General features: G+C 35.9%; 3 protein-coding genes across 6 annotated transcripts; all 3 read right to left on the bottom strand.

The window, feature by feature from the left end:
• Positions 1-1,790: 1,790 nt before the first annotated feature.
• Positions 1,791-8,519, bottom strand: LOC306884344 (ATP-dependent RNA helicase SUPV3L1, mitochondrial). Of its 3 annotated transcripts, none has more exons than XM_079440127.1 (16): positions 8,442-8,494; positions 8,092-8,303; positions 7,834-7,911; positions 7,539-7,646; positions 7,337-7,451; positions 7,068-7,236; positions 6,857-6,968; positions 6,541-6,618; positions 5,606-5,697; positions 5,229-5,409; positions 4,945-5,038; positions 4,017-4,236; positions 3,845-3,925; positions 3,571-3,747; positions 2,521-2,669; positions 1,791-2,383 (listed from the first exon to the last, which is right to left on the bottom strand). In XM_079440127.1, exons 3-16 carry the CDS (start codon positions 7,865-7,867, stop codon positions 2,005-2,007), a joined length of 1,989 nt encoding a protein of 662 aa, XP_079296253.1. In that variant the 5' UTR covers positions 7,868-7,911; positions 8,092-8,303; positions 8,442-8,494; the 3' UTR covers positions 1,791-2,004. The 3 variants fall into 3 exon arrangements, with proteins under 3 accessions (XP_079296253.1, XP_079296254.1, XP_079296252.1); XM_079440128.1 differs by having other exon boundaries at positions 8,092-8,202; positions 8,297-8,490; XM_079440126.1 differs by having other exon boundaries at positions 8,092-8,519.
• A 785-nt stretch (positions 8,520-9,304) lies between these two features.
• On the bottom strand, positions 9,305-20,867 carry LOC306884362 (vacuolar protein sorting-associated protein 26A-like). Of its 2 annotated transcripts, none has more exons than XM_079440154.1 (10): positions 20,461-20,867; positions 19,634-19,748; positions 17,142-17,291; positions 16,977-17,052; positions 14,083-14,239; positions 13,730-13,894; positions 13,484-13,590; positions 11,204-11,272; positions 10,791-10,933; positions 9,305-10,677 (listed from the first exon to the last, which is right to left on the bottom strand). In XM_079440154.1, exons 2-10 carry the CDS (start codon positions 19,634-19,636, stop codon positions 10,564-10,566), a joined length of 984 nt encoding a protein of 327 aa, XP_079296280.1. In that variant the 5' UTR covers positions 19,637-19,748; positions 20,461-20,867; the 3' UTR covers positions 9,305-10,563. The 2 variants fall into 2 exon arrangements, with proteins under 2 accessions (XP_079296280.1, XP_079296281.1); XM_079440155.1 differs by lacking the exon at positions 20,461-20,867 and adding an exon at positions 17,834-17,911 and having other exon boundaries at positions 19,634-19,736.
• LOC306884370 (uncharacterized protein) lies at positions 20,461-25,689 on the bottom strand. The gene is made up of 3 exons (XM_079440165.1): positions 25,178-25,689; positions 24,034-24,178; positions 20,461-21,925 (listed from the first exon to the last, which is right to left on the bottom strand). The coding sequence occupies exons 1-3, from the start codon at positions 25,242-25,244 to the stop codon at positions 21,658-21,660; spliced, it is 480 nt and encodes a 159-aa protein (XP_079296291.1). The 5' UTR covers positions 25,245-25,689; the 3' UTR covers positions 20,461-21,657.
• Between the last annotated feature and the right edge of the window lie 858 nt (positions 25,690-26,547).

Consider the following 26,547-nt stretch of genomic DNA (forward strand, 5'->3'; position numbering starts at 1 on the left):
CAGGAGTGATTCTAGTATGACTGAAAGTTTTCCTCTGAGCTTGTATTTCCCTATGCGAGACTTCAGCACTTGCTTTTCCCTCCCCTTTCATGGCTAAATAATTAATGGCTAAGCCTCGTCCGGCCCTCTGCTCTCCAGCCTCACCTAGCAATGTGCTTGGATTCACTCCAGACAGCAGGAGCACCTTAAAACAATCATGAGTGAAACAATAGATCAAAAAAAGAGTCCTTTCTGTTCGGTTTGAGTTCAGCATGTAAACACCCTTAGCGAGAAAGTGAGAGGAACATGCTAAACACAAAACAGCCGTATCTACATTCACCAGGACAGAGCTGACAAGATCAATGAGAGGGTATTTCTGCCCAGACATTATCAGCCTTATCTCCTCTGGGTTTGTAACTGTAAGGTATTAAATGTAACAAATGTGCTGAAGTTATAGCAACAAGTTCACAAAGAGTTTCATGGGCTAAAAACAAGGAAATGCTCAAGGATTAAGATATCGCTCAGGCGTTCTGCTAATGCGGTTACCATAGTAACGGGCAGAGATTAACCGGGGCCTTTAGCAAACACAGAACAGGTTGATCTACCAAACATTTTTAACACTTCACTTCTTTTCTGAATTATTTACCCTGAAAAAAAAAAAAGACTCAGCATGCTATTAGCAGTTCCATTTTAGTTGATATTTACAATGGTGTAAAATAATCAATTTGCAGATAAAACTGTCCATGTAATTTTTTTACAAAGAGGGTACAAAAACAGGTTTTCTATTACGTTTTATAACAGTAATAATAATAATAATAATAATAATAGTATAAAAAAAACTCACAAACTGCAAAGAAATTACCCAATAATTATTATATTTTTCTCTATTAGTAGACAGTAGTGCTGCATGATTCTGGATAAATTGAGAATCAGAGTCAATGATTCACTCATAAATACATCACTTGTTCCATTACTGAATGGATCAGCGTTTTTTAACTAATCTCTTGAATAAATGAATCAATGACGGTTTTTTTTAACAGTCAGTTTGTACGTATTGGTGAAAATGTAATCAACATTGTAAACAATTATTTGTTGTTTACAATGTTATTTGAAGTGCCAAATTAAAGCGAAAATAAATATGATTTGCTCCATTTTGATCACTTATATCCGAACTCTAAACTTTTATCCCAGTACTTCTGTGATAATATTAATGATTGTATGACAGAAATGATACTGTGTGCATGATAACTCCGCGGCAGCGCCAACAGATTTGAATGTTTCGATATGGCTGTCAAAGGTTTAACAGACACAGACGAATCGTTGTCATTTAGAAACAAGATCGCTTCGGTGTTTGAATCGAGATTGCAATCTTTCATCGATTAATCGTGCTGCTCTAGTACAGTATCATTAAATTGATCCTGTAACATATCACAAGGTCTGATTTGCATTGATTTTTTTAAACTGAGCCAGACACTACCCTCAAATGTACAAGGCTGTTGCAGTAAGGTGAACAATGGCGAAATCAATCCACATATCAGCTGTAGTATTTCATTGGCTGAGTAGAGTTCCTAAAATAACTTCAGACTACATAACCATGCTAAAAATAGAAGGTAAATAAGAGGGTAAACACCAATTATTGGTTTTCAACGACAGGTTCAGTGGACTGTAGGTCATGTGCTGCAGCCTTGCGTTTTTTTTGGTCGTGGGAACCTGAAGTTGTCAGAAATTCTCTCTTTTTCAGTGTTTTTGATTCTGGTTATTATTTTGTGTAATAAATGGCATTTTTCTATGGTTAAGCAATGGAGATCCTTTAAAAATATCAATATAATTTTATTGTCACATCTAAAAGGGGGTGTTACAGGGCTCTTTCTGACACTCAGTTTTACATTTCTATGAAAACTGATGTTTTATAGCAAGTTAGTGCTCCGGAAATGGAGATACAAGCTCAAAACATCAGCAGTACAGTCATATTGTTCTGTCAATCCTTTAAAAGTATATTCAAGTCCATGTTACTCAGGTTAGTGTTCACTTTTTCTTTCTTTTCCCTTTATTTGCTGAATTGGATTCGTCTCCATCTTGGCTCTGCTCTCGGACCCATTCTCTCTGCAGCTGCTGTAATAGTTCTTTTGTCAGTAGTCCGTCCCGCACCAACCTTGAGCTCAGTGAAGAGTCCGTCGCCCTGGGCTCTTTTCGTTGATTCTTTGACCCTCGTCCCCTCCTCAGTGAAGGTGTGTCTAAAACAGGAAGTCTTACGGAGGTAGCGGTTTCTGGAGAGGCGGATTGATCCTCTGTGGCACGGATCAGCCTTGTGATGTTACGCACGCCAACCTGGATGGTTCCGTCCAGTTCCGTTTGAATATCACGGACAAGATTAACATCTGGGAACATGTCCATGAAGCGATAGCTGTGGGAGGGAAGCGGTCCAAGAGGTTAATCATGGGAAATGGGATTCTTTGTTAATTACTGCTCTCTGATTTAATGCTACAATGTAAATAAATGGTTACAGATGGTCTGGGTTCAGTTTTAGGGTAAAACATATACCTGAGCCAAAGGTAAAGATCTAGCACATCATGGACAGCCTCCAGATGAACAAGGTCCTTGATGTTTTTGGGAGGGGCCAGGGGCCAATTCACATGCCGACACACCCAGTTGAATGTCAGAGGCTCATCTCTGCTGAACTGTCTGGCAAACTACACAGGACAGATTTTTTACAGCATTTATTAACTAGATCAATGTTAATTTATGCATATACTATTCTACAATTACTACTTTACTTTGACATTGTCAACTAAAACTATTAAAAATATTTTACGGTAACTGAAATAAAGCTAAATAAAATAAATAAATATTAGATTAGATATTACATAAATATTAGAAACATCACATTGGCAACTAACTAAAAATAAAAGCACTAAAATCACTAAAACTAATCAAAATGAATATCATAGTATATAAATTTATTTTATTTTTATTTATTTAACCTTTATTTAAACAGGAAAAGTCCCATTGAGACACAGTCTCTTTTACAAGGGAGTCCTGTATAGCACGTTCAAACATAGGTTACAAGACAATAAATTACAATATAAAATACAACGCAGATTTACACAAAATTTACAAAATATTTGCATGTGAAGATGCAGTAAATAATACTAAAATAACAATGTTACTATATTACACCACTGCTACGATATTACGATATGTTTCTATACTATATACACTTTTGTTCATTTCTATTACTTTATCTAACACATTTATACTTGAAAATGTTGCAAAAATGTATAGCTATACAAATATTGTTCATTGTTATTTCATATTAGGTACTGCTTTAACTTATGTTTACCATATAGAAACTTCTCTTATCTATCTTATTAACTCATCTTCAATTTGATACACTTTAACCAAATATTCCATTACAAGACAATTTTCACACATGCTATTTCCACTGCATTATAAATAATTTCTTAACTAAACCAACTCTAATGACTAAAGGTCAAATGGCAAAACTGTCTATTAATCCTCTATAATCCATTTTTGCTTTCAATTATTCAGGTTTCGAGCTCACAAGTAGTTCCCTCAGATTATAATGCTCACCTTGAGAAAGGATGTGCAAACGAAGGCCTGTTTCTTGTTAATGGGAGCCGTGCAGAACACATAGCGGGAACGCAGATTCAGAGGGATATGCTGAATCATATCCGCCAAGAATTTAAAGTCATCAATGTTGCACACAAAGTAAAGTCCATCCACTTGTGCAAGACTTACAAATATGTCCTGTGCAGAAGAATAGAAAGGACAGGGAGTGTTTTAAATGAAGGCAATTACTAGTCAGTAAAATAATTATGTGATAATCTTGAATATTTAGACCTACAATGAGGTTTGAGAGAGTCGCTTGGGGAAGATGGTAGGCAAACATCTCTATCTGCTCTGCTGTGGGGTGTAATCCTGCTGTCTGAGATCAGGAATGGATGAGAAACCATCAAATAATAAAACCTTTTTCCAAACAACATATCTACTTTTGTAATATATAAAATTATTCCCACCTCAATAGGGTCAACAGGCTTCCCCAAGATCTCCTTTAAAACAGGCAAGTCATCCCTTTGCATAGTAGTGACCTCACCCTCTTTAAACACAGAGCTGAAGCGTCCTGCTCGGCCAGCGATCTGCAGCGCCTGTGAGGTGGAAATAGTGTCCAGCTCCCTCTCCCCCTTCTCATTCACACTGGGCTTTACCAGAGAGTTAAAGATGATTCTCCTAATACTCCTAAAGGAAGCAAAGAACCAGTGTATTCTTGGATATCCTGAAGAAATCAAACACTGTTGTGCAAAATATGCTGTTATTAGTGCAGTGACACAAAAGGCTAAATGTAATGCAAAGGAAATTGAAAATATTTTCTTATAGGCGAAGCAGTCATAAGTATAGATTAAATTAAGCAGTCAAAATTATAGATTAAATTCATTAATTCTCGAACAGGGGGCCGGGGGGGCAACTTAACAGTATTTAAAAGAAATTACTATAAACATAAAAAAAAAAAAAAAAAATCAAAACAAGACATAAACTGAAATCATATTTTGTTTTTATTTTATATCAATATTCTTATTGAAAACCTTGAAACCTCTGGAATCACAAAATGAGCTGTGGTTAATTTAATATATTAATACTATAGTTTCTTTTTTATATGCATATGTTTATTGAACTTTTGCAATATCAACAGTATAAAATACTATTTCTCTGCCAGTATGGAGGGTGTTTGGCTCAAAAAGTTTGAGAACCACTTATTTAATTCTCAGGGTCAAAAACAAGGTGGGAAACGGTCATGAAAAACTAAAATTTAAAATGTTTACTAAAATTATGTGTAAATCTTGGGGAAGGGAGTAAAAAATAAAATGATAACTTCATATTTTGTAAAGGTTTTAACTGTCAAAATGTAGAACAAGTTTATTGGTTTTGTCATTTTAACAAGTTACTTACAGGTTCAACCCCATTCCAATTGCATCTGTGGCAACAAGGATTTTGCAAGGGTCGTCTGGATCATTAAACTTTTTTGCTTGAGCCAACTTGGTGCCTGTTGACCAATCAAAATGTTAGTTTAGTTTCCAGATAAAATTTAAAACCAAATTACTGTGATGTAATGACGGGGCGGTAATGTGATATTACTACAGTAAGTTCTATACACTAGAACCAGATCATAAATATACCATGTGGACGATTTCTCTTATGACACATCTGAACAAAACTGACTCAAGGACTCTTACCAGGGGGCAGGCTGCCATAAATGACGGCACACTCCAGGCCACGGACTTCTATCTGTCGGCTGATTGAGTAGATGTCATTTTTGCTGAAGCACACAATGCAGTCACCAGGCTTCAGGTTATCTAACGATTCCACTGCATGGTTCGAGATTGAAAATGGGGTCAGCCTCTTATAATTATGTACCTTAAAGATAAAAACACATTTATGTCAAAGCACACCAATGGCCTCAGTATCTCACATCATTAGGCAAAAAACAAAATATTTGATAATCAAGATAAATGAACAAATAGTAAGCATAAACATAATTAAAATAAATATTAATGTGCAGTCACGTGCAGGCAATAATCAACTATTTTTATTAAGAACTGCTGAGACTCACCTCAACCTCTTCACCGGTGGTGTACATGAGTTCAGTGACAAAGTCAACTGCTGCAGCTTCTCCACACACATGGATCTCCTGAGCACACAAACCTATTCAGAAAGAGGAAATTCATATTTGCAGCCACATGCATCTTTAACATACCTCATATTTGCCTATGTAGATGAAAATATAGCATAATCTCTTGAGTTACAAGCTGCAGTCCGTAACTTTTTGGTGTTCAAAATTTATATAATAAGCGAGTACACCATGAATCCATTTTCTAAACCTTGTTTTTGGCTTGTCCTGAATCACTACTGTACACCTTTAATAAGTGTTTATATTCGGACTATTTTAGACTGGTTCGGGTAGGTGCCACTGCGGAGTAGCCCAGGACATGTGTGATTCATCATAGACATAAACAGAGAGAAGTAGTCCACAAGACGCATGCAAGTTCTTTTTATTAGCCGCTAGAGCGCCAAAGGTTACGGACTGCAGCTTTAATAAAGTAGTATTTAGAAAGGAATCTAAATGTTATTAATAACTAGAAACTAATGATTAATATGAGTGGCCACAGCCCAAGAAGATAAAATAAAGTGATTAATGGGTCAAAAAAATCTGAGACCACAAATAAAAATGCTTCTAATTTGCATTCTTTACTGATTTAAAAAATGTGTTTTCATTAAATTATATTATCGATATAAAGATTTAGGTGAAAGGCACTAATCTTTTTCTTAGTCAATTACACAAATTTGCTTATTTGATTAGTGACCTAGAAAATTACATATTTTTCTATATTTGATCATTTTTTAGTTCCTAAAGCTAGTTTTTTTTTTTCTTGTTGAAAAAATGAATAAATAAAAATCCCAAAATGATTAATCTTCTCCCAAATATTTGAAGTTGAACCCTACAGTATGTGTAAATAAATACTGTTTCTGGTTCCCAAAGCAACCCACCAAGAAGAGCTCTGGTCCAAGCCCATCCTCTGGCAGGATCTCTGATCATTTGAATCTCATCAATGACAGCCACTTCATCTAAACAAAATATTCAAACATGTTTTAGTTATACAGTATGCTTCCATAAGCTCAAAAGGTAGCTTTACAGTCAATATAAATGAAAGAACAATCAAGTAAAAAAGAAAAGAATCTAATTAATATTTAATTGTTCTTTTTAATTGTGCATTTTCATTACATTGCTTAAGATTACTATCAGCACTCAACACAAACTCAGGTATCGCATACTGGTTCAAACGATCATGTTCTCTATACTCACATGGAGTTGTGACACTGCACATCTCTATGGTAGAGGCAATGTGGCCAGACGGTCCTCCTCCTGGATCAACAAATATTCTCTCTTCCCCTGTGACCAGATCACATGGCACTCCCTAATAGGAAGCCATACATAGCGGGTCTAACATTCACAACTACAAAATGTGTAATTACATTAAAAACCAAAATAACCTAGTCTGAGGAATGAAACTCACCGTATCATTACTCTTCTCATAGATTTCATGGGCCAGCAGCTTTAGCGGGCCACAGTAAACTCCAGACTTGGCTGCTAGGAATCTCTGGATGGCATGATAGGTCTTACCACTGTTGGTGGGTCCTGCATGAAAAACAATCTTTCTTTGAATAGCCCTGGCCTCTGGATACCTGTAACACATTTATCATGTTCAAAAGATTGTAATGACTAATTCATAGTATTGTGCGAGAAAACTTTAGAAAGTGTAGATGAGAAATCAACTCTCAGTACCAGTTTGCTGGGACCCGTAGATCACTGATCTTGCGTAAATCATCCATACAGTCCAACATAGGAAAAATCTGTTTGGCATGTCTCATAAAGTATGGGAAAACGTCATCTATGTGACCTGGAATGAGGACAGGAAAATTACAGATTTGGGGTTTTCTAATAGATACTGACAATTTAGTATATGTGCAGTACTGTAAATACTCACCAGCTCCACAACAGATGTCACTAAGAATAATATGCAAGTCAGCATTTATTGAGTTCAATTCCAGCACATATTTCCTAAAACTGACAAACGCTTGATGAAAGAGACGAGCTGTTGAAGAACAAATAAATGCTTTGTAACAAACAAAACACAGTAGTATTCCCGAAATACTTCTAAGTACATAAGTACGTTTTTAGATGGGCGTGTTGTTATAATAACACAATTTGATGGGTGTGGTGGACAAATACAATGTTAATTATGTAAGATAATGTAGTAATAATGGGTCCATGATTCTTACCATCAAGCCCTTGGTCAGCAGCAAGTTTTTGCATCTCTTTTCTTTTGTAGAATCTATTGAGTACCTTCAGAAGCTCACCTGTTAAAACGGATAAATAAACAACGATCAGATGTTTTCTGATCATATATAAATGAATCTTATATTCTAATTTCATCTGTATGGTTAAATCTAGTATTAAATATACAATATGAATGCTCAGAAGTCATCTATAAATCGATTATATACTAATAACATAACGTTAATAAACACGGCATTTACTTTTGTCCAGGGGTTGCGTCAACTCCTCGCCGACTGCCCCGTCCGCGACTTCATCGCTTTTGACGGTGAGCGGTACAAACAGAGATGTGTCCAGGGGTCTCGATGAACTGTCTGAAGATGAATGTCTACTTGGTAATTTTTCAAATGTCCTTCTTGTTGGATGCAGTGTAGTGTTGTTTGCTACAGCAGCTGTGCTAGCACATACCCGGTATCTGATGTGAGAGCGCGACAATAAGTAAACACAGCGATTTACAGACATTTTTAGCTTCCGTTAACTTAATCGAATGCAAATTTATATTATAAACTTCATGTTAATAAACTCTGTTTAACTACAGCAACAGTAGCAGCACCTATGACGACAAGGAGGTCAAGTTCCTCTCAGTGACAACGTGCAGAAGGACCCAAGATTTTGTGGTGCCCGAAGTAATGCCTGTTTTTTATATTTCACTATTGATTCAAGTGTTAAAGTCAAGATTAGAAATATTTAGGAAACGGATTACGAGTGTATCATATACTGTGATATCAAGAGAATACGTTCGCTATAATCTTGAAGGTTAATCATTTTTGGAAAGCGGCACAAACTGAAACTACTTAGGGGTATGAGAGTAGGCATGTGGTACAAACAGTTTACAACGAAACGCACTCGTTTGAATGACGTTATTTTTATTTATTAAAAAAGCTCACTCTTATGTAAAAATAAATAAATAAATGACAACACTGAAGCAAAAACTGGGCACTTGTTATCATTTAAGATTTTATTTCAAGGACAGACAGGTTTCCAACTCACTTCGATCAATACATTTACATGACATTCATAGTCACTTCTGATGCATTTAAAATATATATATTTGAATGCAGACCCCTGTATGAACTGGTTTGACTTAAAAGAACAGACTAATTTACTCACAAATAAAATATCATATATAGGTCATATAGGTTTGAAAGATTTGATCCAATACCATTATCTAGTTGAAATGTTTAACAGCAAACTGTAACCGGAAAAATATACTCACAAAAAATATATTGACCATGGCTTTGCTATGAATATGACGTGACACGAACATGCCAATGACGTATGTACAGAATTTCCCGCGAAATCCGTCCAGACAGCTCGTGTATAAATCACCACGATGGGTGTTTGAAAGATCGATTTTTAGCACCTCAATAATGACATTGATATTTTTAATAATAATAATAATAAACAGTGTAGCTGTAAGTATAAACTTGCATTTTTATTTGACATCGGCAGATAAACAAAACTATGGCTGGATATGTACAATTTGTCAAGATGTACAAATGACTCAGTTGCTGTAGCAACACTCAGTTCTGCAAACACTCATGTCTTTTCCATTGGGGCACGCAATGGCTTTGTACACAGACATTTCCATAAGTAATGTAGTGCCAGTTTTAAAACAAAAAACAAAAAGAATACATTTGTTTTAGAGTGAAATCAAAAACTATTTCAAAATGAAAAGGTCCAAAAAAATATTTAATCCACAAACCACTTAAAATATGCAAGAGAACATTTGCAACAATGAAAAATTGTTGACATCCCCCTTTGATAGGAAACATTATCGCAGGATGACATGCAAAGAGGATACAACAAAATTCCATCATTTCTCTGGGGTGTCTAAATTTAGACAGTATGAAATGTAATTGCAGCGGAGATGATATTTAGCAATTAATAGCAACGAATTATCTCAGAAATTCACAAAACTAATTAGGATGTGGCCCTCTTTTACTACCAAGCCAGTGTGCTATTCAAAACTGGGCTGACAAGTTGAATACATGTGCCCAATATAATTACACAAACTGCCCTAGTTTTATAAAGCTTCTAGTCCAAAACCTCTTTAAATATTTTATATATAGACATATACTTTTGATTCAAAGACAGAATTAATTTAACATAAAGAGTATACTTAAAGAACAAACAAACAACAAAAAAGAGAAGATGGCTAAATAAGTTAAATAGAAATGTTTTACAACGTTTAAGTGGATTGCAAATACAGTGTTGGCTGGGTGCCATTACATTTCTTGACCGTTTTTTAAACGGACCCCATTGCCTTTAGTGACTGTTACTATTCACCAGCTAGCATGCATGAGGAAGCTCTTTAAAATGTGTTTAGGTCTGTGTGTTTCTGCTCCATGATTTGGAACATCGAGGATACCAGTGAGTGCACTTTTAAAAACATTTCTTCATCTGGGGAGGCGTGCAACCTTGAATATGTGCTATATTACTTACATTATTGTTTACAGTGCTTTCTAAAAAGTGTCCTTGTGTACTAACAGATTGCTTGCCGTAGACATCAGGGAGGACAGAGCCAAATCAGGCACAGTTTATCACCATAAGCTGTGAGGGGTGACCATGTGAACAGCGAGCTGCATGTATGTTCGGTGGAAGATGTTCTCCTCTCCTGCGACTGGTCACTGAGAGGTACGTGTATCTCTGGCTGGTTGCTCTCCAGACCCCGCTCACATTTCTGGCTGCTCAGCAGAGAGACTTGGCCGAGGCTCAGGTGACTCGTAGCGCTGATGGAAGTTCCGTTTCCGCAGTTTCTCGGGTGCCTTCCTCCACAAAACTATTTCCTACAAAAAATACCAGTCATTCTGTTCACCTTGCTGGACAAACAGACACTGAAAGTGTACCATTTTTATAGATCAAAATTAATTTTATACTGTAAATTTGATTACTACTGGACCTGCTGTTTGAAGTATCTCCTATCTTCTTCATCCACAAGCACCAAGTTCAAAAAGTACCTCACAGAGAATTTCTTGTTAACATCTCTCATTGTGGGTGTAAGGTCATAACCGGCCAGGAAAAGACGAATAGGAATGGATTCACCTAGAGATAAAATTTTAGCCCAATAGGGAGGAAAAGTCAGTAATGAAACTGGCAATTTATTTTATTCTACTTCAATAACCCCGCATTAAACTGAATGTGATGATTCATGCACGAAAGGTTTAACGAATGGTTTACACAGAAATTTGTTCTGTTCGTGATTCATGAATGAGGCCCATTATTTATGTTCTGGCATTAATACCTTTTTAAAAGACTCATCTACATATGTCATTACAAAATTATACAAAAAAATGGTGTGAAGCAGCTGCTCACCTTTCACTGGTGCTCCATCCATAATCTCATACTTGGCCACAGTCTCTGTCTCAGTAGTTGTGCTCGGACCTAGAAAGGCATGTTACATGATGCACTACATAAATCTCACATTATTCAGAACCAAATGAGAAACGAATTAATTTTAAGTGCTTGAGGATACAAGGTGTATCTAACATTCAATTGTTCAAAAGTTTGGGGGCACGTTTTTTATTCATCGTTTTTAAATAAAATTTTAATATTACATATTTCATAATGTTATTAAACATTTCTATTTCAAATAAATGTTCTTCTAACTATTCATAAAATAATCCTGAAAAATATACCCTTGTTTCCACAAAAATATTAAGCAGCACAACTGTTTTCAACACTGATAAAAATGTTTTATAAAAAAAATGTTTATTAAACACTAAATCAGCATATTAGAATGATTTCTGATGGATTATGTGACACTGGCCTCTGAAAATTCAACTTCACAGGAATAAATTACATTTTAAAATATTTTTGTAAAATGTAATGCTTCACAATATTACTGCTTTTATAGTATTGTTTTACTGTATTTAATGCTGCCTTGGTGAGCAAAATATTTCAAAAACATTTAACCAATCCCAAACTTTTGAACAGTAGTGTATATAAGAAACTGGACTAATATAAATGTTCTTTAATAACTTTTAACAGTCATTCTTAAATCAAATGCACATACAGTGGGGCGAATAAGTATTTGATACACTGCCGATTTTTCAAGTTTTCCCACTTACAAAGAATGGAGAGATCTGTCATTTTCATCGTAGGTAGTGAGAGAGAGTATTTTAAAAAATCCAGAAAATCACATTGTATGATTTTTGAATAATTAATTTCCATTTTATTGCATGAAATAAGTATTTGATACAATAGAAAAATAGAACTTAATATTTGGTACAGAAACCCTTGTTTACAATTACAGAGGTCAGATGTTTCCTGTAGTTCTTGACCAGGTTTGCACACACTGCAGCTGGGATTTTGGCCCACTCCTCTATACAGGTCTTCTCCAGATCCTTCAGGTTTTGGGGCTGTCGCTGGGCAACACAGAGTTTCAGCTCCCTCTGTAGATGTTCTATTGGGTTCAGGTCTGGAGACTGGCTAGGCCACTCCAGGACCTTGAAATGCTTCTGACGGAGCCACTCCTTAGTTGCCCTTGCTGTGTGTTTGGGGTCATTGTCATGCTGGAAGACCCAGCCACGACCCATCTTCAATGCTCTTACTGAAGGAAGGAGGTTGTTGCCCAAAATCTCGCGATACATGGCCCCATCCAGCCTCCCCTCAACATGGTGCAGTCGTCCTGTCCCCTTTGCAGAAAAGCACCCCCAAAGCATGATGTTTCCACCCCCATGCTTCACGGTTGGGATGGTATTCATCCTTCTTCCTCCAAACACGGCGAGTGGAGTTTATACCAAAAAGTTCTATTTTGGTCTCATCTGACCACATGACCTTCTCCCATGCCTCCTCTGGATCATCCAGATGGTCTTTGGCAAACTTCAGACGGGCCTGGACATGTGCTAGCTTGAGCAGGAGGACCTTGCGTGCTGCAGGATTTTAATCCATGTCAGTGTAGTGTGTTACTAATGGTAACCGTTGAGACTGTGGTCCCAGCCCTCTTCAGGTCATTGACCAGGTTCTCCCGTGTAGTTCTAGGCTGATCCCTCACCTTTCTCAGGATCATTGATACTCCACGAGGCGAGATCTTGCATGGAGCCCCAGTCCGAGGGAGATTGACAGTCATCTTGAATTTCTTCCATTTTCTAATAATTGCTCCAACAGTTGTTGCCTTCTCACCAAGCTGCTTGCCTATTGTCCTGTAGCTCATCTCAGCCTTGTGCAGGTCTACAATTTGGACCCTAGTGTCCTTAGACAGCTCTTTGGTCTTGCCCATAGTGGAGAGGTTGGAGTCTGATTGATTGAGTGTGTGAACAGGTGTCTTTTATACAGGTAACGAGTGGAGGATAAGAGGGCTTCTTAAAGACAAACTAACAGGTCTGTGAGAGACAGAATTCTTGCTGGTTGGTAGGTGATCAAATACTTATTTCATGCAATAAAATGGAAGTTAATTATTTAAAAATCATACAATGTGGTTTTCTGGATTTTTTTTTTAGATTCTGTCTCTCACAGTTGAGGTGTACCTACAATGAAAATTACAGATCTCTCCATTCTTTGTAAGTGGGAAAACTTGAAAAATCGGCAGTGTATCAAATACTTATTTGCCCCACTGTATACATGTATAGAACTTAACACAAAAGGAGATCATACCAATTCCCGTCATTTCTTTCTTGATCAACTGAAGCTCCATGTGTTGGATTTTAATCCGTACCAGTAAGAAGTAGATTTTACCCACAATTACATCTTTGAGGTGATACCTGATAGACAAGACCACCTCTGTTAGCTCAAAATCAATTTAAGTTCAAACCAATCAATGCATACATACTTAGAATTACTCAGCAGCTCACTTTATGTAACTATGAAATAAATCAACAGTAAAGTTCTAAGTGCACTTACTTGGACTTATTGTATTCAAACTCTATATGTAGGCAGTCTTCAATACCCACTTCCATTTTGATAGAGTTGTTGACATCAGAGTAGGTGGCCAGCTGATGCACAATGAGGTCATACTCCTTTACCAAATCAGACAGCCTCCTCACAATTGTAACTTTAAGGAAATACCTGCAGAGACATGAAAAGCACATGACCTTGTCTGACTTATCAAAAAAGAACGGTTTAAATTAAAGCCAGGACAAATTTTAAAGGTTAACTGTGTCTTAAAGCAGCAGTTAAAAGACAAATACTGTCATTTTTCTCATTAATGCTCAGCCAGGATAATAAAAAAAAACATCTACAAAGTCTTCACTAACCTCAATCGCACATTCGCTCCAACATAAGACTCATATGGCTTTTCCACCTGCATGAACTCAAAGTCATAGCTGCGGTTCTGTGTCAGCTCTCCAGGCAGAGCAAGCTCCTTCACAAGGTTTACAAACTCGTGAGTATTGCTTTTATCACTGAAGAGCTCTGCATGAAGGGAAAACACACACACACACACACACACACACACATATACATTGACGTTCTTATGCAGTGGCTAGACAAAAAAAAAAAAAAAAAAACATTGCATGCAACAATCTTGGGATTGCTGAGACAATTAGAATCACTAATGATACCTAAAAATGTCAGTTTCAAGTAATTGCAAGCAACAAATTGAATGAAATGTGAAAAAATAGATTTTCCTTGTAAAAATTTCCAATAACTTTTGTTTTATTTACAACTTTGAAAAATAATTTTTGCAGTGTGGGAAATAAAAGACCTTAATAATGAACTCAACTGGGGCACCATAACAGATCGGCTCCCTCACAGAACTGTGTAGAGCAGTCTAGCTCCCTTTCCATGTGACAACCACATGCTCTCCTAAGCAGTGTTGGGCAAGCTACTTGGAAAATGTAGTGAGCTAAGCTAACAGTTACTCCTCATTAAATGAAGCTTCACTACACTAAAGCTACAGCCCTGGGAAATGTAGCAAGCGAAGATACAGCAACATGGCAAAAGTAGTTTACTAGATCCAAGCTATTTAAAAGAAAAAAATTGTTTTATATTGAACCAACATCATACCAAGTCATTGCTCTCTCAGTGATCAATAAAACTGTCAGTCAAGCAGATAGCCAGGCATAATAGTTCAGGTTAATTGTTTATTCAACAAATCAATATCGTGTACAGGGCCAGATTTACATTATATTGTAACATACTAGGCAAAAGAAATGTTTGCTGTCGGCCGGAAACCTCTTAGTGGTAGTTGATATTTTAGTTTTATTGTATACAGATACATTTATATAAATGGTAACAACTTCACAATAAGGTTCATTAGTTAACGTGTAGTTAATGTGAACTAAGAATGAACAATACTTCTGCAGCATTTATTAATGTTAATTTCAACATTTACAAATGCATTAGTGTTTCTCAGTCGCTTTGGTGCATTTCTCAGATCAGAAACGAAATTCATCTTGTCAGTTGTGCACATGATAAAAGCAGTTTCTCATTTTTTTGATCAAGTTGCAATTGCTTTGGTACATTCATGCAAATGATTATGTACATTTGTCTGCATTTTCCTACATTATCAGTTGCTAATGTCATGTTGCTCAATATGTATTATTTAGTTCTCTGTGCAATAGTCTTACCCCTCAAAACATTTAGTCGTTAGTTCATCGTATAAGTCATTCAATGCAAAATGGTTGATCTGGTTGTCATAAACTGTCAAGCACATTTTCTACACATTTCTATTAGTCTTTTTGTAAATTTGCCATGAATTGCGCAGGTGAATCTTGACTTTCACTAATGAAGAGAATATAGATCAACCAATGATAAATGTAGATTAACCTTTCTAATTTTGTATTTTCGCCTTTGTGCCCAGATTTCTTTTTCTTTTCTATATCACAATGACGTTGTAAGATCTTTTTTTTTTTTTTTGTCAGACCACTAGTAAAAGTGTAACTGTGAATCCTATCCAGTCTCTTTCAATCAATATCCCACATACAGTAATGTGTAAATTTGTAATTTTAAAATGGATATATGGCATAAGAAGTGTAGCCTTCTGCATTTCAGTACAGTATGTCATCCAAACTGCTGCCATAGTTTACATCAGGTAATACTAGCAGAGTGCACTGTTATATTGACAACATGACTGAGCACTTTGCCTAGCTTGTTTGTGAACAATGACACAAGAACTTTTCATTTTCATGCCACTGATTTGATCGACATAAATACTTAACTTTGAGAGATGAACTAAAGTTTTTGAATAAGTTACAGGATTTTGCAGGTAATCCATTGTGTGGTGCTGTTTGCACCAATTGTTTTGAGAAATGCACATACATTAAGATTCGAGAAATGCACCAAAGTGACAGAGAAAAACTGTAAAATCAAAAGTTGTTTGTTATCATTAGTTAATGCACTGTGAACTACCAATGAACAACTGTATTTTCGTTAACAAACATTAATAAAGATTAATAAATAGGCCTGGCCTACTATAATAAATGTATTGTACATTGTATGCTCATGTTAGTTAATACATTAGCTAACATTAATGAAGTCTTATTGTATGATGTTACCATATAGATGTATAGGCCTGGCTACATATATTTGCATCGTTACATTTGTATTATTAACATTTCACCAAAATCAAGTTCAAGCTTTTGACCAGCGAATGTTTTTTTTCCCCGTCATTACCGCCACAAAGGCAGTACGTGCGTCCTATTTACATTTTCATGAACTTGCAGGTCATACAGTTTTCTGTCGTTATGTGGGCACTCAGTTTTTTTCTGTTATTTGGCCAAAATATCATATTATAAAAGATTCAGCGCTTCGCACAAGCTATTTGGCTGTGACTTGACAACATATGCTAGACTAAGACACTCTTCTCCGCTCCTCAAATACAAAAAAACATTAGTCTTTATAAATAGTTTCTTGAGTAAACTTTTACTTATCACCTTTACTGATCCAGGATCAGGATTCTGATTTGAGCTTGAGTTTCAGAAATGCTTTGGAAAATGTAACGTTAGCTTTTGTTGACGCTACCGCGCTACTTGATCAAAAACAGAGCTTCGCTACTGAAAAGCTATTTGATTCAGAAAACAGCGACGCTACCACCACGCTACTTGTAGCGACGCTAATGCCCATCACTGCTCCTAAGCGATACTGAGGCTGGTTTACTGCATGAATGCCTTGAGAAAAGAGAATAAGTGAATGTGTTGAGTTAACTCACCGATTTGTCCTACAAACTCAATGCGAATTCCCTGATGTTCAAGCCTTTTGCCTGTTTGTTTCACATTGATATTTACCTTGGGGTGATATAACATAGCGTGTCAGTTGTCTTTGAAATGAAGAGACTTTAGGAAATGAGTCACACAGGAGATGTCTACTCACTCACCTTTCCTGACACTGATTCTCCATCATAAAACAGATAATGCTTCTCCAATTTCCCATCCTCAGTCTTCAGCTCAGCTGTTTTTCTGCTTTCAGCATCATTCAGAATGACATCGATTTCACACACTGGACCAAACAGACCTCCAAGGAAACTCTGAAAGAATGGCAATGTCATTCTACTTTTTTCAATTCACCTTGTTAACCATGTTTAAATGATTAAACAAATAATTTAATATTTGTCTTTAGTCCGTGCTGGCTTAATTTAGGCTACATTTACATTCTATTCTGTGCGTTTCTTTTATATTAAGTCGTCATAAAAACAGAACTAGCGACAAATCTTTTCCTCCATATTGTGATGTACAATTAAGTTAAAGAGATTGTCAAAAAAGAAAAAAAAATTAGGGCTGGACTTGATTCTATTCATCAGTTGTTGATTGGCTGAAGGCAGATCTGAATGCGAACTTGCATCTGATTATAAGAAATGGGTGAAGTTTAATCAAACTAACTGATTGGATAAGTCTGGCATATGTCACCAAAGAGAAGATCGAGTTGTGACAGTTTGATTAATAAATGACAAAAAACTGATTTAAGAATATATATATGAAAATACATACACAAAGATCTATAACATGCGCATTTAGAAAACAGACGAGGTGAATTTTCATTTCATGTCGACTTGCATTTAATTTCACATACTTTGTATTTGGATCAAAGATGAGACGGCCCATTTTCGTGTCCACATCGAAATAAATTCACAAAAGTGATTTTACAAACCTATAAAGCATAGGTAGAGTATCTATTTTAACATTTCAGATAACTTTTGTGAAAATAAAATGACAAATATGTGTAAAATAATGTTCCATTGTCATTCAGCGTAACAGACTTATGTAAAAATAAAGCAACATATTTGCTCATTTTGACCCGTGCTTATTAAAATATGTAAAAGAAAAAGTGAGCGTACTAAATTTATTTTGTACTACACTCCAGGCTTCCTTCTGCTGACAAGCTTTATGGAGATGCTGATTTCATTTTCCAGCAGGACTTGGCACCTACCCACACTGCCAAAGGTACCAAAAGCTGGTTCAATGACCATGGTGTTACTGTGCTTGATTGGCCAGCAAACTCGCCTGATCTGAACTCCATAGAGAATCTATGGGGTATTGTCAAGAGGAAGATGAGAGACACCAGACCCAACAATGCAGATGACCTGAAGGCCGCTATCAAAGCAACCTGGGCTTCCATACCACCTCAGCAGTGCCACAGGCTGATTGCCTCCATGCCACGCCGCATTGAGGCAGTAATTAAAGCAAAAGTAGCCCCTACCAAGTATTTAGTACATATACAGTAAATGAACATACTTTCCAGAAGGCCAACAATTCACTAAAAATGTTTTTTTTTTATTGGTCTTATTAAGTATTCTAATTTGTTGAGATTTTTGTTTTTTGTTGGGTTTTTGTTAAATGTGAGCCTAAATCATCAAAATTAAAATAACCAAAGACTTAAACTACTTCAGTCTGTGTGCATTGAATTTATTTAATACACGAATTGTTTCACAATTTGAGTTGAATTACTGAAATAAATGAGCTTTTCCACGACATTCTAATTTATTGAGATGCACCTGTACCTAGTTTCGATTCTGTGAGAATATTGAAAATTTAGATTTTTGTCTTTTGATGTATCCCAATTTTTGGTAACAGGTTGTATGAGTTTCAGGCATTTGTACATCATTTGTGTGAAGTGCAGCAGTAGTATAAAAACGGTCTAGTTCAAAATTCTGAACACTTTGACATAACTACTATTAGGGGTGACAAATTTGTGGTCCTACATAACAACTGGGTGAAGACATCAGACTTCAGCCTTAAAGCATCACAGCGACATGCCAATCTGTTTTACACAGTAATTTTACACATCAACATATGTTGGTATTAGCTTAACTGTTCAATCTGTCTCAATACAAATATAATCACATCTATAGAATAACTAATTAAACAACCCCACCAATACAAGGAAATACTGACGCAGTGCCAAAACGGTGTAAGTATCATGTGCATTACATTGCTCAATACCCATACGCTGTAGAAACATTTACCAGTCTGTGCGAAACGGTTAACTTGTAGAAATAGTTTCATTTTAGTGAAAAACAGCAAGAACTCGGTCTAGTTTGGATTCAACCTTCAGCTTTACAGCTGTTTTAAAAGGTCCTGGAGTACCTGCGAGGATTGAAGTTTTTTAAACAAGCTCAGAATGTACAAATGCTTCCTTTGTAAGGCCACTAGAGTCCGTTTACTGTGTTTTATCAGTGTTTATAGCTGACTGACAGTGAGCAGCCTCCCCACCCAAACCTTCACGACTTCCATGGCCTAACGTTACTTCAGACTTGATACACTTCAAACATGTTTGCCAGGATCGTGTGCTTTTATTCCAGAGGGAATAAGCCAAGCGGTGTATTAAGTGCAAGAATTTCAACCATCAATTGCTGTCTGAATTAACGCTCACCATTTCAGCTCTGTAGCTTTAGCTTGAACACAGTCCTCCTCAGTACAGCTTCCGCTGGATCCCTGTTCCTCTGAGCTGAACGGATTGGGAACGACGGGAACTCAGCGCGTGAGCGCTGAAACATCAACCATACCACTCAACTTCAAAATAAAAGTTTTTTTTTTACATTTACCATACTGCTGAACTTCAAAAAAAAAAAACTTGTATAAGCATATTTTGTGTAAAGTAAACAATTATTATTATTATGTTTCACATAATTCTTCAAATTTATATAATCATTTTATAGTATTACAATGCTAGAATTTGTCTTTTCCCATGCCCCAAATGTTGGTAACAGGATGGTAACAAACACAGAAAAGAAAAACAATTAAACATTTTTAGCATTATTTTGTACTCTGTTTGTGTCTGGTGTTATTATTTAAATAAATGAATTAAATTGTGTTTTTTTCTGTTGGTCAGAACAATTTTATGACAATTTTGTATGCCACCATTGGCATTTTTGCCTTCATTTCAATTAATTCAGTTTAATTTATTTCATTAATTGTTTTGTGTTCTTTTTACCTTTTATTTTTTACATTTTACTTAAAAGCCTTTAGTAGACTGTTGAATGGCATGTTGCATTGTAAATTTACCCTATATATATTGTGACAACATGCACCACTGGTCACAAAAAGACTTTAATCCTGCTCTGAGAAACATACATGTTTTCAGACTATGTTGCAAAGTAATATTTAAATGCATGATTTTCTTTCTTTTGTAGGCTATATGTTGTGTTAATAATAAATAAACAAAAGTGAATAAACATTAAATTAAACTCAAACACTTACTCAAGCGTCTTCAGAATTATAGAAACAACAACAACAACAAACCCTTCCTCGGACGTCCCTTGAAGTTGTGAAATCACTTGTTACGCAACAGATGAAACACAGCACAACACAAACTTCTTCTGATATCAGGCCAGCTATTCAAATGAAGTGATGTTCAGAGTTGAACAAAAGGCCAGCCACACACAATGGAGCTGCAGATCTCTTTGGCTGGAATAGAGGAAACTGGAGATACTGATCTGTTTGGCTCTTGAGAGAGTGGCTGCCACTTCTGATAAAGTCACATCTGGCGTTTGCTAGCCATGTGAAGTGGCCCGATAAAAGTCCAGTTTTGAATCCAAATGAAAATCTCCTTTTACTTCTGAAAAGTTACAAGTGTTGAATCTAAAGCGATAAGAATATTCTATTGTGTAACTTTGGAGGTGTAACAGAAACTAAATGTGGGTGTAAATGCTTTCCGAAGGCAGTGTCATCTTAACCACATGGCATACTTTTGAATTCGCACATTTGCACCTTTTGAAAACAATTTTAGAATGTGTCTCTACATACAGAATGATTCTAAACATTATGTCTGTACTCTAGACGCTGAGAAACGGGTCATGAGATGCGAGTCCGGAAACGCACAAGATCGAATCAGCCAAAGTGTGATAATACACTTCTGGTAAAACAGGAAGCCTGAACAACTGACCTCATCTCATATTCAGAACATTTCTTCAGTAAAGTTCATTCCTCCTTTTTCTGGTCTAAAGTGCTTCAAATAAGAGACAGACGCTTTATAGTTTAAAGTTGTTTTTTTTTGAAAGTTCAGAATATATTACAAATACAATATGGCAAAATGTATAAATTTTTTTACTAAATTGACTTGCTATACAAACACATTATTTAAGTTGCCCCTGTTGAATTTAGTAATATTTCTATTACAAATGGATTTAAATAATTTTTTTAATACAGATCATAGGTCACACTCTGGACATTAAGAGTAAATAAAATAATAATAATACTATAAAAGTTTCAAAGTTGAAGAGCAAACCAAAATATTGCATTACAATGCAAACTGGAATACAATACACTTTTGCAGAGCATGTCAAAATTTAAGAATATATATTAATTATATCTGTGACCAAAAAAGCAGCATCCCGTATGGTTCACATTGTACACAAAAAAGAAAAAGAAAAGGCACATGAGATCTAATGTAGCCCTTTATGCAATAATGTTTTCCTCTTTCAAATCCTCTTTAGAAAGCCAATCTGGTTTCTGAGGTGCAACATATTGAGAGTAATCAATGTCTCCACTGAACTCAGCTGACCCCTCCTCTTGAATCTGGTTGTCTTCTTGCTCTGAACTCCTTTTGTCTCTCATCAACTTCTGATTCATGCTGATAAAAGGAGTGAAGGCATCTGAGTTACCTGAACCCTCTCCTGACAGCTCCTCCATCTCAGAAGTGGCTTCCTCTGTGCTAACTGGGAATCTGTTGGAAACACAATGCACAAAGTCATTCAAGAGCGCTCCAACATCCTCTCAGCCCTTCCTGTAATTTTGTTGAGAACATAAAGAGCTCATTTCTTAACCATCTCACTGACCTCACCATTCTAGACTTACAAATACACAAATAACAAAATGGAATATCTAAATAAAAACGCATATGCGGGGAAGTCGTGGCCTAATGGTTAGAGAGTCGGACTTGTAATCCGAAGGTTGCGGGTTCGAGTCTCCGGCCGGCAGGAATTGTAGGTGGGGGGAGTGAATGTCCAGCACTCTCTCCACCCTCAATACCACGACTGAGGTGCCCTTGAGCAAGGCACCGAACCCCCAACTGCTCCCCGGGCGCCGCAGCATAAATGGCTGCCCACTGCTCCGGGTGTGTGTTCACGGTGTGTGTGTGTGTTCACTGCTGTGTGTGTGCACGTTGGATGGGTTAAATGCAGAGCACGAATTCCGAGTATGGGTCACCATACTTGGCTGAATGTCACTTCACATTTCTTGTGACAAGCACAATGTTTTAGAGTACCTACTTTAGTATATTAGATATTGGGAAATGTAACAGTTAACCACAACAGTGAATGAATATCAGGAGCATTAAAGGGACAGTTCACACAAAAAATAAATTTCTGTCATTTTTCACCCTCAAGTTGTTCCCAAACTGTATGACTTTCGTTCATCTTTTGAACAATAAAATATATTTTGAAGAAACCAAACCAAAGTTGCTGGTAGCCATTGACTTCCACAGTATGGAAAGAAAAAAAAATTAGCATGGAAGTCAATGAGGACCAGAAACTGTTTACCAACATTCTTCAAAGTATCTTCTTTTGTGTTCAAAATGAATCAATACAATTAAAAAATCATGGTTTGAACAACATGAGCTTGAGTAAATGATGACAAATCTTCATTTTTGGGAGAACTATCCCTTTAATTCACCAAATTTGTTTTCAGCATTCTAGTTATCTTATTAATCTGTGAGATATTATGTTTTCTGGCTATGAAGATCATGAACATTTTGAGGAGATACAGCTGTGACGTCAATGTGATCGATATATGGAAGGAAGTGATTCAGCATGAGAAATGCTGAGTAGAAAAAAGCACAATCTGAAGATAAATTTGAAGTAATTAAAAACCATTGATGTTACATTGATATCAATAAAACCATAATCACATATTGTATGATTTGCAGAAATGATCAAACATTTGAGTGCTATCAAGTGCGCTATCTAGTTATATAATACACAACAATTGTAAATGTAGGAATGAGCACTAAAATGTATATTTGACATTATAAAACCTTGCAGAAAACACCTCAAAAGCCTTGGGAATATTTACATTTCCAAGAAAAGACATAGTCTAAACTACTTCAAGCAGACATAATCTGCACTAACAGGAAAACGATAACAGAGATTTGAATCACGTGGTAAGGCGTCACAATCAATATGTCACAACATAAGAATGACTTATGGGAAATGCCCCTGACATTCAACAGCTTCAGCATATTTTGTTCAAAGAGATTAGTTTCTAACCTCTTTTTCTATATGATACTTAATAAGGAAGCAGTCAAAAAGTCTCTCATGACACTTTCTGTTTTACAGACCCCTTTATTTACTTGCTGGTTGTTACTTTAACACTGATGGCATCTCTGAAGGGTTTCTTTAAAAGCCCTGTACGGGTATGTAAAAACTCCAGCTTCCTCTTGCAGATATTGAAATTATTACAACAATATCGATGGATGATTCACATTTCAATTCACATTCAAACTCCTTTTCATGATTCCATGAAAGTCCCATCCTTAATCATGATTATTTGTTGTGAAATTTTTACATATTTTATATATATATATTTTTCTAATATCACAGCAGGGATAGTGGTGATATGATTTTTGTTGCGTTTTTAAAACTGAATCTAAATCTAATCAAATTATACTATTCATTTGTAGTAGTGACATGCATGCATCCAGTTAGTTTTGACCTAGATATAAATGCACACGTCAAAGAAATAACTGAACAGATTTTGGTTTTAAAATGAACTCAACATACCATAATACAGTACTAATTCTCAATACAAATTGATATGAATAAACAGGCAACTTACATGTGTTTTGTAGCAGAAGGCGGAAGTTGAGAGCTTTGCTCTGATAGGGGCACCGAGGGGCCCATTTGTGGTACACAGTTTGCATTCTTAACATCCGGCTTGCAGTTCATATATACCTGCATATACCTGCCTTTGGATGGGGCTCCTGTGTTCAGGGAAAACACAGAATGACAGATGAGAGACTTGTCAGACATTAACAGTAACACCATCCTCAAACTCCTCAGGAATGATTTTGTAATAATGAACTGGCCAGATTGCTAAAATATATTTTGTTTTTATGATGTATATATTAATTTGAAAGCACAAATTGTATTTATGAAATAGATTTCATGTGTTTACGTTTTTAATGTAGCTTTTATCTTATGTGTTATTTATTATTTGTTTGTGAATTTTTATTGTGTATTATATGAATTCCGCCGACGAATATTGTGGTATATGACATTTTTTTATAATTTCGTGACATTTAAAACCATTTCCTGCACTACTATCCAGCGTGTCAACGCTACTGAGTTTACTGCGCGACGTGATCAGTGTAGTCTGATTCCCAAACTAACTTCTTTTTAGTGAATCAAAACCACATAGCTTATCTCTTCTGTTGAAATAAAATGTTTTATTCGGCAACAGGCTTATATGCAATAAAATAAAATTACACATACTTCCTTCTCAAAAGTAGGTTATTAAAAGATTAACTAGTTGATAGAACCAGTTCCAAGAACCGAATCTAAAGTGTAAGAATCAAAGAACAAATAGTCCAAATTCATTATGATTTCACTATATATATATAAGACAATTAAGCGACTAATTAATGACACTATTGATACAGTGAATTAATTTAAGTAAATTAGCCTTTTTCAGACTAGCCCCCCCCCCCCCCCCCCCTTTAAATTAACAAATTAAAAGCGCAGAAATAACGTTGTGTAAAATGTCAATCTTAATTGTTTTACGTAACAGAACTGGATGTATAATTTTTTTTTAGGTAAGTTATAATCATGGATGATTTGACAGTCAACTACCGGTGTTGAAAGTTAGGCTACTTAATTGTATTTTGTTTTATTAAAATATATTGTATAATCATTTATTTTGATCTTTAGACACGCAGTTCATTTTAACATCTGATCTTAAAATGCAAAAATAATAAACTCACCCAGTCCTCTGTCCCCAAAAAGGCATATTATTGCCAGTGCCAAAGTTATTCTGTGGTAAAATCTCATTCTATTGTCTCTGTCAAGCAGAAGATGCGAAAGAAAATGTCTTCAGATGAACGTCAGTCAAGAACCTTTCTCAGTTCAGTTCAGTACTGTGTAGAAGACCCTGCCTCTGTAGTTCAGTACTATGTAGAAGACCCTGCCCCTGTGTGCGTCATTGTTTCCTGAAAGCAGCCTGCAGCAGCTCGGTTTGACAAGGTTTCTCAAAACTCAATCCTAAAAACACCGAGTATTAGCCTACTAATACACAGACCGAAGCCAACCGTCGTTTTAAAAATACACAACATTAATGGCAAAACAAGTCAGATTAAAACTAAACAAAATACACCAATTAAAGTGGTACTGGAAATCCCAAAGCTAGACCTTAGCTAAAAGTGAATGACAAGACAGGCTAGTGCTTTACTAGTCAATAAAATTAATTTGAAAGTTTTATAATAGAAGAGATGTAAGTGCATCATTTGATAAGGACCATGTTTATCTTTAAAAAGTGAAATTCAGTTAATTTTTAAAATCTGTACTCAATCATAAATCACTATTGTGTCAGCTGCTGTAACATCCTGAAAGCCATAGCCCCATATCAGGTACACTATCAGTTTCTATCAAAAATCTTTTCATACCGGCACCGCAGTATTTACATTTTGTTGTTGTAACTTGTCTGAGATGTTGAGCAATGTTACCAGTCAGCCTATGATTAATGCAGAATCACCCATTAATTTACAGTATCGGGTTATTTCCAGAACGAAGACATAACGTGTTGATGTCCACTAGATTATATGAAATAACATGAATGTGAAATTCTACAGTACAAGTAACACACAACAATGGCATTTGTAACAAACACAAAAAGTGTCTGCATGTATGTTTTTAAATGAATGAATTTAATTGTGATGCGTTTACTACTCGATGTGTATTAGGCCTGGTTGTAATGTGTCTTACTGTTGAACGAATGACAAGAAATGCTATATACATAACAAAAATTATGTTTGTCTTTTGAAGAGAGATGAATATTTATATGTTGCTATAAACATGAACATATGAATACATTTTTTATGTAAAACAGTAAAATATAGTGGAGCAGTGTTGCTACAAAGCTGTCCTAACTTGGAGGAAGTGGTTTTGCTCACACAGGAAATGACAAGGTTTCTCCTTTTATTAGAACATAGCATGGCAAGACAGAGATGAGTTTTCCATTACATGCATAATACATGCAAGAGGAAAGTGTGGGAAATTCTGTCTTGCGGATTATTCTAAGTATTACAAGTACTGTTTGCTGGGGAGTTTGTGTTTCTGTTAACAGTGCTAATTTGGC

Source organism: Barbus barbus (genome assembly GCF_936440315.1).
Source record: "Barbus barbus genome assembly, chromosome: 18".
Classification (NCBI taxonomy): Eukaryota; Metazoa; Chordata; class Actinopteri; order Cypriniformes; family Cyprinidae; genus Barbus; species Barbus barbus.